The sequence below is a fragment of the Anopheles merus genome, chromosome 2L, assembly GCF_017562075.2.
Source record: "Anopheles merus strain MAF chromosome 2L, AmerM5.1, whole genome shotgun sequence".
NCBI classification, from domain to species: Eukaryota; Metazoa; Arthropoda; class Insecta; order Diptera; family Culicidae; genus Anopheles; species Anopheles merus.
In genome coordinates, this window is record NC_054083.1 from 30,842,139 (window position 1) to 30,859,807 (window position 17,669).

Consider the following 17,669-nt stretch of genomic DNA (forward strand, 5'->3'; position numbering starts at 1 on the left):
CTTGTAAGATGTGAATGAAAATTGTCTTAAAGGTTCATAATAATGTTTTATAACATATCGTAGTAAAATTAGAATTTTAAAAATCCTATCAATATTTTTTCAATCAAAAATATGTTCCAACTCCACCACTATAACTGGTCAGGCCGCATGTTTTAAGTGGATGATTAGTTTTTTCTAAGTTTTACTTACGTTCAAACTTACTTACTTCAAACATTTACTTACTTACTCCTTATACGATTCTTTAATTCAAAGGTATTTTGGAATAAAGATGCGAAACTTACCCGGGTAGGCGGTTGTACACATGACGGTTAACCTACCGAAAACTACCGATAAAATTTTGATGCGCCTACCGAAAACAACTAAAATAATCTGGCCACACTGCTACTGCGTACCATTCGCACTGCTGGGCGACGGTTAGCCTAAAACGGTCAAAATAAGCCGCGCCATTTGCGTGACAGCTGCCAAACGGTGGAAAGGAAGGAGCTGTCAATAAATAGCTTCACTGTCACAAATGTAGCCCCATAACTTTAATCGTACACCCATAGATATATTTTTTATCAGCTGTGATTGTTGTGGAATCGAACAATCCATCCACGCGCTGGTGGCCCAAACTGTCCGCCCGTTTTCTGTCCGGCAGCAAAGAGGCCTCGCCCCTCCCGCAGAATCACGGTACAAGTCGCGCGCGCTCCTGTGTGTGTGTGTGTATGTCCTGTGAGTTTGTGGTGTGGTGTGCTGTGTGCGCCCGCTGTCGTCGTCCAACTCTTGTCGCGTTTTGTGCATAGTGCGTCGTGTGTGTGTGCTCCGTGCGCGCGTGTGATGTGAAAATTAGGCCTCCGTCGCACAAAACCCCACGCGTCTCACAGTCCCGGAGCATCCCGCACCCTCCTCACGAGAAAGTCACCCAGGTACGGTCCTTCACTGGCGTTGTGCGACGGTGGTGGTGGTGTGGTAGAAAGGTACGCCAGCACAAAAATGGTGGCGGATGGTGTGCTGCCGTAAGTGGGCGGGTTAAGCTCGAACGATTGGCCCGTGCAGTGTGCAGTGGTGAAGTGAAGCGTGCCGAGTAGTAGGTGGCAAGGGCTAGGGTAGGTGTCGTGTCCCCTGTGAAGAAGCGCACCTTCCGGAAGTGTGCCGCAGGGAAGGGAAAATGGTCCCGCCATACACACAGTCTCATACGCACACACAAACACGCCTTTCCGTAGGCGCGCGCGTCGTCCAAAATTGTGGAGATGTGCAAAAAAAAAAAAAATGCGTGCACCGGGGTACGGCAGCATCCAAAATGGTCGGGGTGGTGAACACAGCTTCGGAAAAAGCATCCGCCCGAAAGGGCAATATGGTCAACGGATGTGAACTAAACTGTGCTCTCCGTGCGAATCTGAGAAGGGAAGGAGGGAAAGCTAACCACACTTCTCTCGCATTCGGATTTTCCCGTCCGGTCGTAGAGCGGCCAGCAGCGTCGGTGGTGGGACGAGGGGGAAAGGATGGCCCGTTCCACGCATGTGCTTCCTGCGGCGAGTTTGACGAGTTGTGTGTGTGTGTGCGATAGATTTTGTACGATGATGCTACCGCATCCGACACTATTGCATTATTGTCCACACCCCGTCCCTCCTGGAACGGTAAGAAGTAGAAGAGAGACCGGAACGTATTGTGCGCTGGAAAGATTTTCTTTCCGTGCCCGGCGGCTGAAAAAAAAAGGATGGAAAAGAAAACACGCCGGCAAACTGCCCTCCTGCCCCCTCGTCCGTGATGATACGTGCGTGCGTGTGTCGCGCTATGGCGCGCTCTTCTCCTCTCGCTCTCCTCCTTGTCCGAAGAGAGGCGGCATTCATAGTAGGCGAAACTGTGCAGCGGAAAGCGTTGAACTTTGCTTCCTTTCTTTTTTGTTGGTGTCTTCTTCTTTGTCTTCCTCTTCTCGTTTTAGCAATGGCAACCAAACCGGAGACACAGCTGGGGCGAAAGGATTTCATTTTTGGGAAGGGTGTGATGGTTGTTTGCCCTCCGTTCTGGCCGGTGTTGAAAAATGGCGCGCGCGCGTGCTTCCCAAAATGTCGTCCCGGGGGTATCCGGCCAAATGCAAGCGATAGAATGTGCATCCCGCGAAAAAGCGCGAAAACGGAAAAACCCCGGCCGCTAACCCGGCAACAACACGTTTTGCAACCAAATTTAAGGGAAAATGCGTTCAAAATCGAAAGTATTGGCGTGTGCGACGCAACGCTTTTGGAACTTTTTTGGCCGATCAATTCGCATCCACACAGCTGTGTGTCTGTGTGTGTGTGAAGAAAGTCCGATCGATCAGGATCTGCCTCGGCAAATGGCGAAATTTCCATTTACAAATGGCTGAACGCTAGATGTGCTAATCGTTATCATCGTGGATGTGTGAAATTTAACACGCCCCAGACAAGCGAAATCGACAAAAAAAGGAGAAACGACCACCTTACTTTGCCACCCCCTTTTTGCACCGGCTCGTCGTCGTGGTCGACTTTCTCTAAAGTGTGTGAAAGTTCTACTAATAATTTTGTTTTTGCCTTTGCACGCAGCGTTTTTGTCATCGCGTCGCGTGTGTAGCACACAATCGTCCGCAGCGTGTTGTGGACGAAGCGGAGGGAACCTTTTTCCTGCGCACAAATCGTACGATCCGCTTGCTCTCTGAAGGGCATCCATCCATCCCGCCCCGTGTTACGTACGTGTGTGCCCCCAACCCGTTGGAGAGAGAGTGAGCAGGCTGCTGCGAGGGGAAGCTGTTTAAAACAAGGTGGTAAAGTGGGTACGGGAAGCGGTAAAAAAACACACAACCCGAACGTTACAAACAACAACCCTTTCGACAGGAGCGATAAGGAAAGATCCCGTGGCGGCGATAAGAATGCGCTTAGGTGGGCAGAAAAATGCACGCCGTTGGTATGTACGAGCCGGGAGAGCGTACGTACCACCAGCATCGACCAACTCCAACGTCGTCAGTCGTCCCTGTTTCCGGCCCCTCCGTCCCCCGAACGATGTTTAACCCTCGCTGCCCTTTTTCTCAAAACGGATGCGAAAGATCGCGGATGCGCGTCCTCTCAACACAACACACTGCGCTCAGTGGAGTGGTGAAGTGGAAGAGGGAAGGAAGAGCAACCGGCGAAGAAGGACGATGGTGAATGGTGACGGTCGGAGCCGCCAGCACCACAGTTTTTGTCACATGCATTGTTTTGTAGCCGGGCTCTGAACACGCTGCAGTACGCTGTTGCTCTCGTGTGAAGATTTTTTTCGCCTTCCTATCTTGCAAACATTACGTGGGGAATAGCAACGAACGGTGGGGTGGACCTGTGAAAGCAGGGTAAAACGAAAAAGTGCTGCAATTTGCAAACCTTCACCGCGAAAAAGGATTGTCTTTGTTTCACCGTAGACGACCCATCGCGCGAGCGACGAGCGGGATTGACGGGTGAGGGTGGTGTTTTGCGTTTGAAGAGGGAGTCCTCTTGACGCGCGCTTGTCAGTAGAGCACCTCTCAAACGCGCCAATGGTTATGAAACGACGGCCGAGCTGATGCTGCTGATGCTGTGTACGCCTCGCCTCGAGAGGACGTTGCTCGGGTTTTGCTGCTGCTGTTGTGCCACTCGCGTACGCAAAACGGACGCGTACGGTTCGGTTCGGTTCGTTTGGTCGCCGGGGCCGGTGTGACCCGGTTTATGTCTAATTTCGGAATTTTACGCAAAACAAATGCGCACCCATACCAAACAACGGGCGAATGTGTGATTTTTTTATTTTGGAAGTTTGAAAAGGTGATGAACGATGAAGCGATAAACAATGCTAATGTAATCCGTTTTTCTCCCTTTTCAGAAATCACAAATGCAGCTAGAAAACACCTGTTAGTGTCCCTGTGTGAGTGTGTGTACGTGTGTGTGTGTGTGTGTGTAGGTGCTATGTAACTGTCTGTAAGAACCGCCGGGACAGTTTGATCGGAAGTGAAAGAGAGAGAGAGAGAGAGAGCGAGAGAGCGTCACGATTTCCAACGAACGTAGCCACACGCTCGAAGCGTATTTGCAGGCGGTTGAAAACGAACAAAAAAAAAACATTGAATCCAGCCACAACTGAACCTGAATTGTTGCACCAGTGTCCGCGATGAAATACCCCGGCGGCAACCCATCCACCATGTTTTGCGAACAGGTCGGCACGGTGACGTCCCTGTTCGAGCAGTGGAACGATTGCGAGCGGACGGTCGTGCTGTACGCGCTGCTGAAGCGCGTCCCCTTCGTCAACCTCAAGTTCCTGCAGGTGTCGATCGATTACAATCTCGCGCAGAACTACAGCACCCAGGCCAAGCTGCAGCAGCTCGAAACGAAGGCAAACAGTACGGCCCTGCTGGGGAAGCTGGTGCAGCGGTACTACCAGCTGAGCGGGCATAGCAGTGCGGCGGCCTCGCTACTGATCGGCGCTGGTGGCGCTGCCCAGCTTAACAACAACAACAACAGTAACAGTGTGAACAATAATCTCAAAGCGGCCGGCATCGAGTCAACGCCGGCCTCGCTGTACGAGCTGCTGAAGAAAGCTTCACCACAGACGGCGGAGGTGGCAGCGATCTTGAAAGAATCTCCTTCCATCATTAGTGCGACGACGGTGACGACGGCGACGGTACCGCCACCCTCCACGACGACGACGACGGCGGCGGCTGTAACGCCGGGACACAACCAACCGAAGGATGACGGTCACCACCACGAACGGCAGCCGGAAACGAAGGAAGACATTCTGAAGGACATACTGATGTACTTGCCACTGCTGGCGCCGGGCAACGATGAGGCGAAGAGTCTGTACATGTCGCTCATTCCGGCGGCGGTGGATGACGCCTGCCGGCAGCTAGTACCGACGGAAATCGTACAGCAGACGCTGTCCTACCTGCTCATCCATCCCGCAATCACCAACGACGATCGACGGTAAGCAAGGGGGGTTTTGCTTTACCGATTAGATCGGATAGCGTAATGAAGAACCGTTTTTTAATACTATTTACAGCGTGCTGAGCCACTGGTTGCGATATTTGGAGGACTTCATCTCGACGTCCTACCTGCCAGCACCCGCCACGGCTGCGCCGGTTGCGAAGGGTCGCAACTATTTCAACGTGCAGCAGTCGGTCGGTGCCAACGGTACTAGCAGCAGTAGCAGCCTCAACAGCAATGGCACAGCAGTGCCTGTCAACACGCCGCACGTACCGTATCTCTCCACCTCGACAAGCTCCGCCAACGGAGGAGTGGGTGTTACAAACTCATGGACAAACGGAGCGTCCGCTCCGGGCTCACAGATTGTACCGGGTGCGGTACTTTCTTCGGCTGTGCACCATCCGCAGCATCATCATCATCAGCAGCATTCGACGGCCGGGTCGGTGCTGTCGAAATCGCAACAAAGCCTAAACAACCACACGACAACGACCGGCAGCACGACCGTACTGTCCGGCGGCAACAGCAATAGTAGCAATAGTCATATCAACAACAGCGGCAGCTCGACTACCAGCTCCTCCTCCAGCTCGACCACCAGCTCCAGCTCCTGTCTAGACAGTGCGGCGTCGCAGCTGCTGAAAGCGACCCCTTCCCCGCGGCTGCTAGTGGCACCCTCATCCCAGCAGCAGCAGCCAGCTGAGTACCATCATCACCACCACCACCACCACCAAACCGCCGACGAGGGCAAACCGGCGGTGGCGGTGAACGAGTTTAGCAAGACGATCGGGCAAAGCCTGCTGGGTTCTAGTCAAACGCTGCTAGCAGGCGCCGCCGCCGGGAACGGTGGCGGCCTGAGTGTCAGTCTGCTGCCCGCCCTTCAGCAGCAGCAGCAGCAATCGCAACGGCCTACGGTGGTGCCGGGTGGCGTTGGTGGACCGACGCCCGACGGTCCTGCGTCCTGCGAGACGGCACAGCACCATCACGATCTCATGGCCGCGACGGAGTCGCTTCTGTACGACTCGACCGACGACGATCACATTTCGTTCAGCAAGAACGGGACGGAGATATTTGACTACGATTGTGATTTCGATAACGAGGACGAGTTCAACTATCTGGCGCGCAATGCGGCCGCCATACGAGCGGCGGAGGCAGCAGCGGCGGCGGCCGGTAACGGTATCCTCCCGGCGAGCGCATCGTCCGCTCCGGCTGGTTCCGGAGTTCCGGGGGGTGGTGCGTCCGGTCCGGTGCACGCCAAAAAGCTCGTTTCGTTCAACAGCAACGTGAACGATTTCTTGCGCGTGCCGCCACTGCTCGCCAGCTTCGGGCAGCACAGCAATCTACTGGCGTCGCACGGTGGCGGTGGCGGCGGCGGCGGCGGCGGCTTGCTTGATCTCGAGCTGGACGCGTCGCTGATGAAGACGCGCCGCTCGAACAGTCTCACCACACCATCGACCCTGTCGGCGCTCGGCGTCGGCGGCGGCGAGCTGAGCGCACAGCAGAAGCAAAACAACGAATGCCTGTCCGCGGAGAACCTGTCCAACCTGCAGCTGCTGCAGAACAAACCGCGCAGCTTCTCGCTCACGATGGAGAGCCCCCGGTCGTCGCTCGCCTCGAGCGGCTCGGACACGCAGCTGGACGACTACAAGCAGGGCGCCGGGCTGATGAAGCTGTACGGCGGCCAGCCGAACGTCGGCATGTCCAGCATCGCGCACTGGCTGAAGAGCCTGCGGCTGCACAAGTACGTGTGGCTGTTCTCGAACCTGACGTACGACAAGATGCTCGGCATCACGGAGGAGTACCTGCAGAGCCTGGGCGTGACCAAGGGTGCCCGGCACAAGCTCGCCATCTGCATCCAGAAGCTGAAGGAGCGGTACGGTACGCTGCTGCAGCTGGAGAAGGATCTGATCGGCGGGCAGAAGGCGCAGCTCGGGACGGTGCTGGAGGAGCTGACCAACATTGTGCTGACGCCGATGAAACCGATCGGCATGGATCAGCCGGAGGACATTGCGGGCCAGTTTGCCAAAGTGCTGGATTTAGGTAGGACGCACCCCCGGGAGTGAATCCGCTCTGGGTGGAGCGGAGTGACTTGTACACATACTTACTGTGGATGTCTTTTTCCCCCTTTTTTGTCCAGTTGGTTCGATCATCGTAATGCGACCGGTCTGTAGTCAGCAGGACGAAGAGTACCTGAACATTTTCCTGTGGATCGTCGAGCGCGCCCTGCACAACGACGCTTTCATTGCGCACTCTGCGCAGCTGAAGGACCACAAGTACAAAGTGTCAAAGATAAAGATGCAAATTGCGCCTAAGAGCGGTGGCCACTTTGCGAAGAGTGTGAACGTTGCCGGTCCGGGCATGAACAAGCCAAGGTAAATTGGGTAACTACGATGGTTGCCACTAGAATGCAGATTTCGTCGGAATCGATTCTCTTGCTCCGAAGTTTTTTTTTTAAATCAATTCCGGATAGTAGGTCCGGAATTAGTTCCGGATTCGGAATCGGCTCCGGAATTGGTTCCGAAATCGGCTTCGGAATCGCAATCGGCTCCGGAATCAGAATCGCCTCTTGAATCGGAATCGGCTTCCGAACCGGATCCGGAATCGAAATCGGTTTCGGAATCAAAATCGGCTACGAAATGGAGACGGTTTCTGCATTTTCATAGGAATAGGCGTTTGGGTCCAATGTATTGCAAAGAATCAAAATTTACTTGTATTCATCCATTTCGCTTCTGAAACTTTAAATTATTTCAATTCAAGAACTGATTCTTTCTGGATTCCATTCCTAATTCCATTTCTGGAGTCTATCCTAATTCCGTTACCAGAGCAAATAGCGATTCCCAGGTCGATTCTGATTCCGGAGCTGAATCCGATCCCACAATCGATTCTCCGGAATCGGCTCCGGAATAGGCTCAAGAATCGGCTCCAGAATAGGGTCAAGAATCGGCTCCAGAATAGGATCCAGAATCGGCTCCGGAAATATTCCCAGCATCGAAATCGGCTCTCGGTTCAGAATTGATTCCGAACACGGAATCGGAATCCGGTAGGTCCGATTCCGAGCTCCCACCACTAGTTGCCACGCAAGAATCTTTCAGTTATGTCGACAAGAATAGTCACTTGCGCTATTGGCCGCTGGGTGGCGCTGTATACCTTTGACCGAATGTCGACATATTTTCCAAATTTGTTGAAAATCAATTTGAATTTGGATGTTTTCTTAAGTATTCATATGTGTTTTGGTCTTTTTTGTAGATGGACAACAAACAACAAGCATAAGCCAGTGAATGTCAACGAATCGCAAGCGAAATCACATCGCAAAAGCTCCGTACCGTACTTTGTGCCGCCCGGCCATTTGAGCGCCGGTTCGCACCTACAGAGCGCCGCCCCATCGTCGCAGGTCATGGCGGGCCATCCATACTTCCACCACGGTGGCACCGGAGGCGCCAGCTCGAACACGGGCGGCAGTACGGCCAACTACAACAAGAGCTCCTCCTACCCGAGCTTCGCCTCCACGCTGCACGGCGGTGGCAGTGGCGGAACCGGCGCTACCGGCAGTTCCATAAAACCCATCCTAAGCAACAACCCGTCCATGCAACAAACCACCCAACATCTCCAGCAGCAGCAGCCGCACCCCCACAAACAATCCACCCAACCTCCCACGCTACAGCCGCCGGCCATGCAGCATCCGAACTTTATGTTCCATCGGCACTCGTTGAGCAACATAACGCATCATCACCACAATGCGAACCCGCCGCTCGCACCGCCGCCGGCCATCTTCCTGAACAGCCTTGGCGGTTCACTGGTGGCGGGCGAAAACCGTACCAGCGGCGCCAAGGTCGTTGATGGTGGTGGGCCGGTTAAAGGATGCGCCGGAATGAAGCAACTCGCAGCAGCAGCAGGTGAGCAGGTAGGCGACAGCGGCAGTAACAGCAGCAGTAGCAACCACAACAACAGTATCATTGATATCAACTCGCGGCTCGAGTTTCTCTGTCGGCAGATGACGGAGCAGGCGATTAATTAATAAGTAGAAAGCGCAGGGTGAGTTTGTTGGACAACACCCGAATTGGTGATATATATATGTGAGGAACAGGTAGAGCTGTTAAACGCTGATGGAGTAAAAATGGGGTTTTAGTTATATTTGTGTAGCAATGTATAGAATGGTCAATAGTGAAGGTAACAAACAAATCGAACGACTCGCTCTAGAGAGGGAGAAAAGCAACGTGGAAAAATGGGGTAGAAAAAACTACTGATTCGCACCTTCTGTAAAGGCGCTCGATATGATGTGTGTGTGTGTGTGTGTTTATGTTTTAATGTGTATCGTATTTCTTCTCCAAGAGGGGACAGTAAGCAGTTGTTGTGTTTTTCGTGTTTAAAACTATTTCGTACGTACGTAGCCGACAATGCTGTAGGGCGCGAAGAAAATACGTAGAGCAATTTTGTCGCAAAACCACAATGGTTAGGGCTCTACTACTACAAGTACTACTACTTCTACTACCTATTACTATATATACTTACATATATACCCCCTAGCGGGCGCTCACAAGACAATGGGTAGGATGGGCGGGGTGGGCGTGTGTAACAGCGCTGCGGACAATACTGCAGGCTGATCTTGATTAAGTTTGGTTTGAGTGGCATGTAGACGGACACGCGCTGTCCACCAGGTTATCTCCACGCTGTGGTGTGTAGGATAGCGTTTACCTGTTTTGATGTTGAACGTTTTTTGTGTTAAGCTTTTGTGTTAGCACAGTCACAGGGCAACCGCCACACAACGGGTGTTTGTCCCAGTGCGTAGAAACTGTTTAAAAAAAGAAGAAAATTATCTTTAAGTCAGTTAAGAAGCTAGGAGCAAGCGCACGCCCCACCTGCCGCCTAACGAAACGAGAGGACGTCTCCGAGTGAGGTACGATGAAGGATCGACAAACCTACCGACCGAAGTCACGACGCGGGTATTCTGCAAAAAGTATTTATCTTGTTACGTTTTATTTTACCTTTCAACCAAAATCCCTCTTTGCTACAATTATTGTGTTTATCTTTTGTAAGCTTACATGTTGACGACATGCGTGCTGTAATACAGTGTTAATACATGCGGGCACAGTAAAAATGAAAAAGAAAAACCCTTTTGCTTTCTTGGTGAAAGATGATATAAAGCGCGGCGCCGCGTGTGTAATATTTGTGAGCATAATGTGATCAAGTGTTTATTTACCACAATGTGTGTATGTGTGTGTGTGTGTGTGTGTGATTGTTTTGTTTTGTTAAGGTTGTTTCATCTCGTGTTCGCTACCGTTTAGTACACACACACATACACACCCTCGCACACATACTACATGCAGCATTTTAGGTGTAATAAGTGGACGTGGAAGATGTATCGGATGCACTCGATATCATCGGTCTGAAATGAATGAAAAAAAGGCAAACCATATGCTGACCATCGTTCGCAATTGAATGAAACGAAGCACATACTACCTATTACTAATATTATTAGAGGACAGCTACTAGCGGCGAAAGTGGACCAGGAATTAAACGTTGAACATACACGCGCGTAGAGCGATTGCTATGAGCATTAAGCGAGTTCGGGAGTGGTTAAACACTCGTCTCAACCTTTTAGACCGGTACAGACCGGTGCAGAAGGGACGTATATTTTCCTCTCTGGCTAGGTAGTGGATCATTATTCGTTGAACTACAAATTTTCTCTTAGGCTTTTTTTCTCTTCTTAATCTAAATTAGTAACATTAAGGGTAGCTTTTTTACAATGCGAGGAAGGAAGGGGAGGCTGTACAACTTTCAAAAACACAAATCTGAGCATAGCTTAACTCTTTTGAGCTTAGTAATAGCTGACACGCATTGGTATTTATTACAACTGTTCTTCAACGTAATCGTTAGTCTGCATCCTAGATGTTTACTGTTTATGTTTCTTTTTCTCCTTTATTACAGCTAGCTACGTAGTAGAAGAACAAGAGTCTAGTGTTAGGAAGTGTTTTCCCACACATTCGTAGCGAGAATCTTCCGATTTCCTACCTTCCCGCTCACGGTACAAAAGCACACGCGTGTGTGGTTAGGTAGCATTTGTTCGTCAAAGTAAGTTGATAAATTGTTGCTTAGGTTTACCAGCTATAAAACAACATGAAATTGTTGCCAAATAGAGCCCATTAGGAGTAGTTGTAGTTGTGATTTGTTCCAGAGCCGGTATGTGTTTTTTGTTTTTTTTTTGTTCACCTGAGTACGTTGTGAACGTGTGTCCCTCTGCGAAAGAAGCGTCATAATTTGACCATTGTTGTGTCGGAAAGGATTAATTACCATAAAACAAATGGACACGCGGTTGTCTTGATCATTGAAGATCAATATTTGCTACATAGGTATTATAGGCAGTAGAGTGCTGTTTCTCATGTTCTGTGAGACAAACGAACCTTACGCAGACCCTTCCACGCTCACGCAAATGTACACACCCATACCCTATATATATGGCTCGTCGCGTGAAGAATGTATGCGAAAAATGTTTGCTTACGGACATAGCGTGGGAAAAGAAAAAATACACGTACTCAGAAGAAAAATGGAACTAATAAGCAGACGGTTTCTGTACGGCGAGGAATGTTGTGCAAAGAAAAGTCGGAAACAATGTGGCGAAAAATGGTTGTGAAGTGTATCTCGAAGGTATGAGGAGTTGATCGTCGTCTGTAGATCGCTCTTTAAAACGAAACGCAGCTACAGGAGCGGAAGGAAGGCTTCGGAGAATGAGTCATGTATTGCAAAAATAGTCGCTTAGCGACCACTCTTTAGAATATGTTAATAGTCGTTCTTCTTGTGCTACACTACTGTTTGTAAATCTCATAATCGCCGTACAATTTGTTTTTTTATTCACCAATTGTAATTGTGTAACACATTTAAACGGTTTACCAGTTGTACCATGACACAACCAGTCACACAATCTAGCTGTTTTTTACATGTAAATCCTCTAGAAGATGTATCGTAAAAGAATGAAAGGAAGGGATGTCTATGTATGTTTCCCCCCTGATTCCCTGTCCCGGTTATCCACACCAAACTGAAATAATCAGAGGGATCAGTTCGTTTTGGTATGCAAAACAAAACTACGTCACACTCTGTCTGAGTTGCAAAAAGTTGATCGCAAAAACGTTGTTTTAATTGTTTCTGTTTTCGGTTTGTATGCGACCTAACATAACACAATACCCTTTCTGTATAATTTAAAGCTACAAAAGCAAAACGATCTCGCCGTTACACAAAAAAAAAAAAAACACGCAGGGATTAAAAAAGAGATGTTGCGATCGCCGTTCTGATATGATTGTTATTTTTTGTACTAAATACATTTCGTTGCGGATCCAAATACGCAGTACGTGTGCCCGTTCCATGTTACCCCAAAACGATCTTAACTCTATTAGAAACTGGGACAAAAACATATATGTAAACAAATTTCCAATCCGTCGTGTTGTTACAAAAGAAAACGAGCAATTAGTGTAGTAAACTAGCTCTTTCCCGCATTTTTGTAGCACGGTTTGTTAAAAAATCGTACCACTGAAGTAAACAAAAAACTATAACAAATATTTAAAAGGCAATGCTAAAACAGTAGTTGCGCACTTGCTTGCCAATCCCCCGTGTTGTAATCCCATGCAACTAGCAGCCTAAGGGCAATGGACTAAGAAACTAACCGTAGTGGCGGAGAGAGATGGGGCAAGTTTGTTACAATTCAACCCTAATCTATAGAGTGTGCACACTTTAACCAAGCACGAAGGCTATAAATGAGTAGGTCAAGGCAAAACGAACGATATTTGAGCGCGCCGGAGTGGGGTTTGGGCGAGGCCAATAGGCTCAACCGTGTAGTAAACATATATTTGGCAAGTACTTTTCCCGGTTTACCCTTTGTACAAGGATTGTGCACGCAAACGAACGGTGGATGATCGAAGCGAGGGTGGAAAAAAGAAGGCAGACGAAGAAGAAGATGATAAAAACGATCCGATTTTATGTAGTGAAGTTTTTAAAACCATTATCGAACGAAAATACATGAAAAAAGTATTTGAGAATATTTATTTTTCCAGCTGAAAAAAATGTTTTTGTTTTGTGAATTCACATTCTCACACATGAGAAAATTCCGAATCCTTGAAGTTTAATGTTATCTTTCAACAATCTGTATGTGGTAGGAAAGATCACATGATCGTACCTAGACTCCTATAAAACTGCAACAAAGACTACAACAAGATGTCATTACGTTTGTTACATTACGTTACGTCAGATCCTACTAGACATGTATCTGCATTATCCCGATATTCAAGAGACGCTTAGATATATCCAGCGGCGGATCTAACGGTAGGCAAACTAGGCGGTCGCCTTTGGCCCCGCCGATTCAGAGACCCTGTAGATCGGTAGTGTATAGTATGCAGTATGTTTAAAAGTGGACAGAGTACTAGTTCCTGGGGCCTCCGCGATTATGAACGTCGCCTGAGACGCCTGCGAACTTAAATGAGACTGGCGAATCATTAAGCACCCCTCCCCCCTCCCATCAACACTTTTTGTTGACAACAATTAAAGAAGCCCGCAATTGTCACAAAAAGTGCTGCGATTCCCACAAAAAGTGCTGCAATTGTCGCAAAAAGTTTTGCGATTGTCGCAAAAATTTACGATTATCGCAAAAAGTTTTGCAATCGTCGCAATGAGATTTGCGAACGTCACAAAAAGTTTTGCAATCGACAATCGTCGCAAAAACTTTTTGCGACAACCGCAGAAATTTTTGCGAAAATCGCAAAACTTTTTGTGACAATCGCAAAACTTTTTGCGAAAATTGCAGAAGATTTTGCGACAATCGCTGAAGTTTTTGCGAAAATCGCAGACATTTTTGCAAAAATCGCAGACATTTTAGCGAAAATCGCAGAAGTTTTTGCGAAAATCGCAGAAGTGTTTGCGAAAATCGCAGAAGTATTTGCGAAAATCGCAGAAGTGTTTGCGAAAATCGCAGAAGTTTTTGCGAAAATCGCAGAAGTGTTTGCGAAAATCGCAGAAGTTTTTGCGAAAATTGCAGAAGTTTTTGCGAAAATCGCAGAAGGTTTTGCGAAAATCGCAGAAGGTTTTGCGAAAATCGCAGACATTTTTGCGAAAATCGCAGAAGTTTTTGCGAAAATCGCAGAAGTTTTTGCGAAAATCGCAAAACTTTTTGCGAAAATCGCAAAACTTTTTGCGAAAATCGCAGACATTTTAGCGAAAATCGCAGAAGTGTTTGCGAAAATCGCAGAAGTATTTGCGAAAATCGCAGAAGTATTTGCGAAAATCGCAGAAGTGTTTGCGAAAATCGCAGAAGTATTTGCGAAAATCCCAGACATTTTTGCGAAAATCGCAGAAGTTTTTGCGAAAATCGTAGAAGTGTTGGCGAAAATCGCAGAAGTGTTTGCGAAAATCGCAGAAGTTTTTGCGAAAATTGCAGAAGTTTTTGCGAAAATCGCAGAAGTGTTTGCGAAAATCGCAGAAGTGTTTGCGAAAATCCCAGACATTTTTGCGAAAATCGCAGAAGTTTTTGCGAAAATCGCAGAAGTGTTTGCGAAAATCGCAGAAGTGTTTGCGAAAATCGCTGAAGCTTTTAGCGAAACTCGCAAAACTTTTTGCGAAAATCGCAGAAGTTTTTGCGAAAATCGCAGAAGTGTTTGCGAAAATCGCAGAAGTATTTGCGAAAATCGCAGTAGTGTTTGCGAAAATCCCAGACATTTTTGCGAAAATCGCAGAAGTTTTTGCGAAAATCGTAGAAGTGTTTGCGAAAATCGCAGAAGTGTTTGCGAAAATCGCAGAAGTTTTTGCAAAAATCGCAGAAGTTTTTGCGAAAATCGCAGAAGTTTTTGCAAAAATCGCAGACATTTTTGCGAAAATCGCAGACATTTTTGCGAAAATCGCAGAAGTGTTTGCGAAATCGCAGAAGTTTTTGCGAAAATCGCAGAAGTGTTTGCGAAAATCGCAGAAGTGTTTGCGAAAATCGCAGAAGTTTTTGCGAAAATCGTAGAAGTATTTGCGAAAATCGCAGAAGTGTTTGCGAAAATCGCAGAAGTTTTTGTGAAAATCGCAGAAGTTTTTGCGAAAATCGCAGAAGTTTTTGCGAAAATCGCAGAAGTGTTTGCGAAAATCGCAGAAGTGTTTGCGAAAATCGCAGAAGTGTTTGCGAAAATCGCAGAAGTGTTTGCGAAAATCGCAGAAGTATTTGCGAAAATCGCAGAAGTGTTTGCGAAAATCGCAGAAGTGTTTGCGAAAATCGCAGAAGTTTTTGCGAAAATCGCAGAAGTTTTTGCGAAAATCGCAGACATTTTTGCAAAAATCGCAGAAGTTTTTGCGAAAATCGCAGAAGTTTTTGCGAAAATCGCAGAAGTGTTTGCGAAAATCGCAGAAGTGTTTGCGAAAATCGCAGAAGTTTTTGCGAAAATCGTAGAAGTGTTTGCGAAAATCGCAGAAGTGTTTGCGAAAATCGCAGAAGTATTTGCGAAAATCGCAGAAGTTTTTGCGAAAATCGCAGAAGTATTTGCGAAAATCGCAGAAGTGTTTGCGAAAATCGCAGACATTTTTGCGAAAATCGCCCTCATTTTTGCGAAACTCGCAGAAGTGTTTGCGAAAATCGCAGAAGTGTTTGCGAAAATCGCAGAAGTGTTTGCGAAAATCGCAGAAGTTTTTGCGAAACTCGCAGAAATTTTTGCGAAAATCGCAGAAGTATTTGCGAAAATCGCAGAAGTATTTGCAAAAATCGCAGAAGTTTTTGCGAAAATCGCAGAAGTGTTTGCGAAAATCGCAGAAGTTTTTGCGAAAATCGCAGAAGTTTTTGCGAAAATCGCAGAAGTGTTTGCGAAAATCGCAGAAGTGTTTACGAAAATCGCAGAACTTTTTGCGAAAATCGCAGAAGTATTTGCGAAAATCGCAGAAGTGTTTGCGAAAATCGCAGACGTTTTTGCGAAAATCGCAGGAGTGTTTGCGAAAATCGCAGAAGTTTTTGCGAAAATCGCAGAAGTTTTTGCGAAAATCGCAGAAGTGTTTGCGAAAATCGCAGAAGTGTTTGCGAAAATGGCAGAAGTTTTTGCGAAAATCGCAGAAGTGTTTGCGAAAATCGCAGAAGTATTTGCGAAAATCGCAGAAGTATTTGCGAAAATTGCAGAAGTATTTGCAAAAATCGCAGAAGTTTTTGCGAAAATCGCAGAAGTGTTTGCGAAAATCGCAGAAGTTTTTGCGAAAATCGCAGAAGTTTTTGCGAAAATCGCAGAAGTTTTTGCGAAAATCGCAGAAGTGTTTGCGAAAATCTCAGACATTTTTGCGAAAATCGCAGAAGTGTTTGCGAAAATCGCAGAAGTTTTTGCGAAAATCGCAGAAGTTTTTGCGAAAATCGCAGAAGTTTTTGCGAAAATCGCAGAAGTGTTTGCGAAAATCGCAGAAGTGTTTGCGAAAATCGCAGAAGTATTTGCGAAAATCGCAGAAGTGTTTGCGAAAATCGCAGAAGTATTTGCGAAAATCGCAGAAGTGTTTGCGAAAATCGCAGACATTTTTTACGAAAATCGCCCTCATTTTTGCGAAAATCGCAGAAGTGTTTGTGAAAATCGCAGAAGTATTTGCGAAAATCGCAAAACTTTTTGCGAAAATCGCAGACATTTTTGCGAAAATCGCAGACATTTTTGCGAAAATCGCAGAAGTTTTTGCGAAAATCGCAGAAGTGTTTGCGAAAATCGCAGAAGTTTTTGCGAAAATCGCAGAAGTTTTTGCGAAACTCGCAGAATTGTTTGCGAAAATCGCAGAAGTTTTTGCGAAAATCGCAGAAGTGTTTGCGAAAATCGCAAAAGTGTTTGCGAAAATCGCAGAAGTTTTTGCGAAAATCGCAGAAGTGTTTGCGAAAATCGCAGAAGTGTTTGCGAAAATCGCAGAAGTTTTTGCGAAAATCGCAGAAGTGTTTGCGAAATCGCAGAAGTGTTTGCGAAAATCGCAGAAGTGTTTGCGAAAATCGCAGACATTTTTGCGAAAATCGCAGAAGTTTTTGCGAAAATCGCAGAAGTGTTTGCGAAAATCGCAGAAGTTTTTGCGAAAATCGCAGAAGTGTTTGCGAAAATCGCAGAAGTATTTGCGAAAATCGCAGAAGTGTTTGCGAAAATCGCAAAACTTTTTGCGAAAATCGCAGACATTTTGCGAAAATCGCAGAAGTTTTTGCGAAAATCGCAGAAGTGTTTGCGAAAATCGCAGACATTTTTGTGAAAATCGCAGAAGTGTTTGCGAAAATCGCAGAAGTTTTTGCGAAAATCGCAGAAGTGTTTGCGAAAATCGCAGAAGTGTTTGCGAAAATCGCAGAAGTGTATGCGAAAATCGCAGAAGTATTTGCGAAAATCGCAGAAGTATTTGCGAAAATCGCAGAAGTTTTTGCGAAAATCGCAGAAGTGTTTGCGAAAATCGCAGAAGTGTTTGCGAAAATCGCAGAAGTGTTTGCGAAAATCGCAGAAGTATTTGCAAAAATCGCAGAAGTGTTTGCGAAAATCGCAGAAGTGTTTGCGAAAATCGCAGAAGTTTTTGCGAAAATCGCAGAAGTGTTTGCGAAAATCGCAGAAGTGTTTGCGAAAATCTCAGACATTTTTGCGAAAATCTCAGACATTTTTGCGAAAATCGCAGAAGTGTTTGCGAAAATCGCAGAAGTGTTTGCGAAAATCGCAGAAGTGTTTGCGAAAATCGCAGAAGTGTTTGCGAAAATCGCAGAAGTTTTTGCGAAAATCGTAGAAGTGTTTGCGAAAATCGCAGAAGTATTTGCGAAAATCGCAGAAGTGTTTGCGAAAA

At 47.1% G+C, this 17,669-nt stretch overlaps 1 protein-coding gene across 5 annotated transcripts; it reads left to right on the forward strand.

Annotated features, from left to right (window-relative positions):
- The first annotated feature begins 519 nt into the window (after window positions 1-519).
- Window positions 520-12,816, forward strand: LOC121592133 (protein Smaug). Of its 5 annotated transcripts, none has more exons than XM_041913464.1 (5): window positions 520-956; window positions 3,817-4,907; window positions 4,984-6,941; window positions 7,039-7,273; window positions 8,148-12,816. In XM_041913464.1, exons 2-5 carry the CDS (start codon window positions 4,099-4,101, stop codon window positions 8,914-8,916), a joined length of 3,771 nt encoding a protein of 1,256 aa, XP_041769398.1. In that variant the 5' UTR covers window positions 520-956; window positions 3,817-4,098; the 3' UTR covers window positions 8,917-12,816. The 5 variants fall into 5 exon arrangements, with proteins under 5 accessions (XP_041769398.1, XP_041769397.1, XP_041769399.1 ...); XM_041913463.1 differs by having other exon boundaries at window positions 520-905; XM_041913465.1 differs by lacking the exon at window positions 520-956 and adding an exon at window positions 1,003-1,085.
- The last annotated feature ends 4,853 nt before the right edge of the window (window positions 12,817-17,669 follow it).

Bases quoted from the DNA above. Each gene is read 5' to 3' on its own strand.
- LOC121592133 (XM_041913464.1), top strand. From the start codon at position 4,099: ATGAAATACCCCGGCGGCAACCCATCCACCATGTTTTGCGAACAGGTC. The intron at 6,942-7,038 runs GTAGGACGCACC...TTTTTTGTCCAG, and splicing joins TGCCAAAGTGCTGGATTTAG to TTGGTTCGATCATCGTAATG. The intron at 7,274-8,147 runs GTAAATTGGGTA...TCTTTTTTGTAG, and splicing joins CCGGGCATGAACAAGCCAAG to ATGGACAACAAACAACAAGC.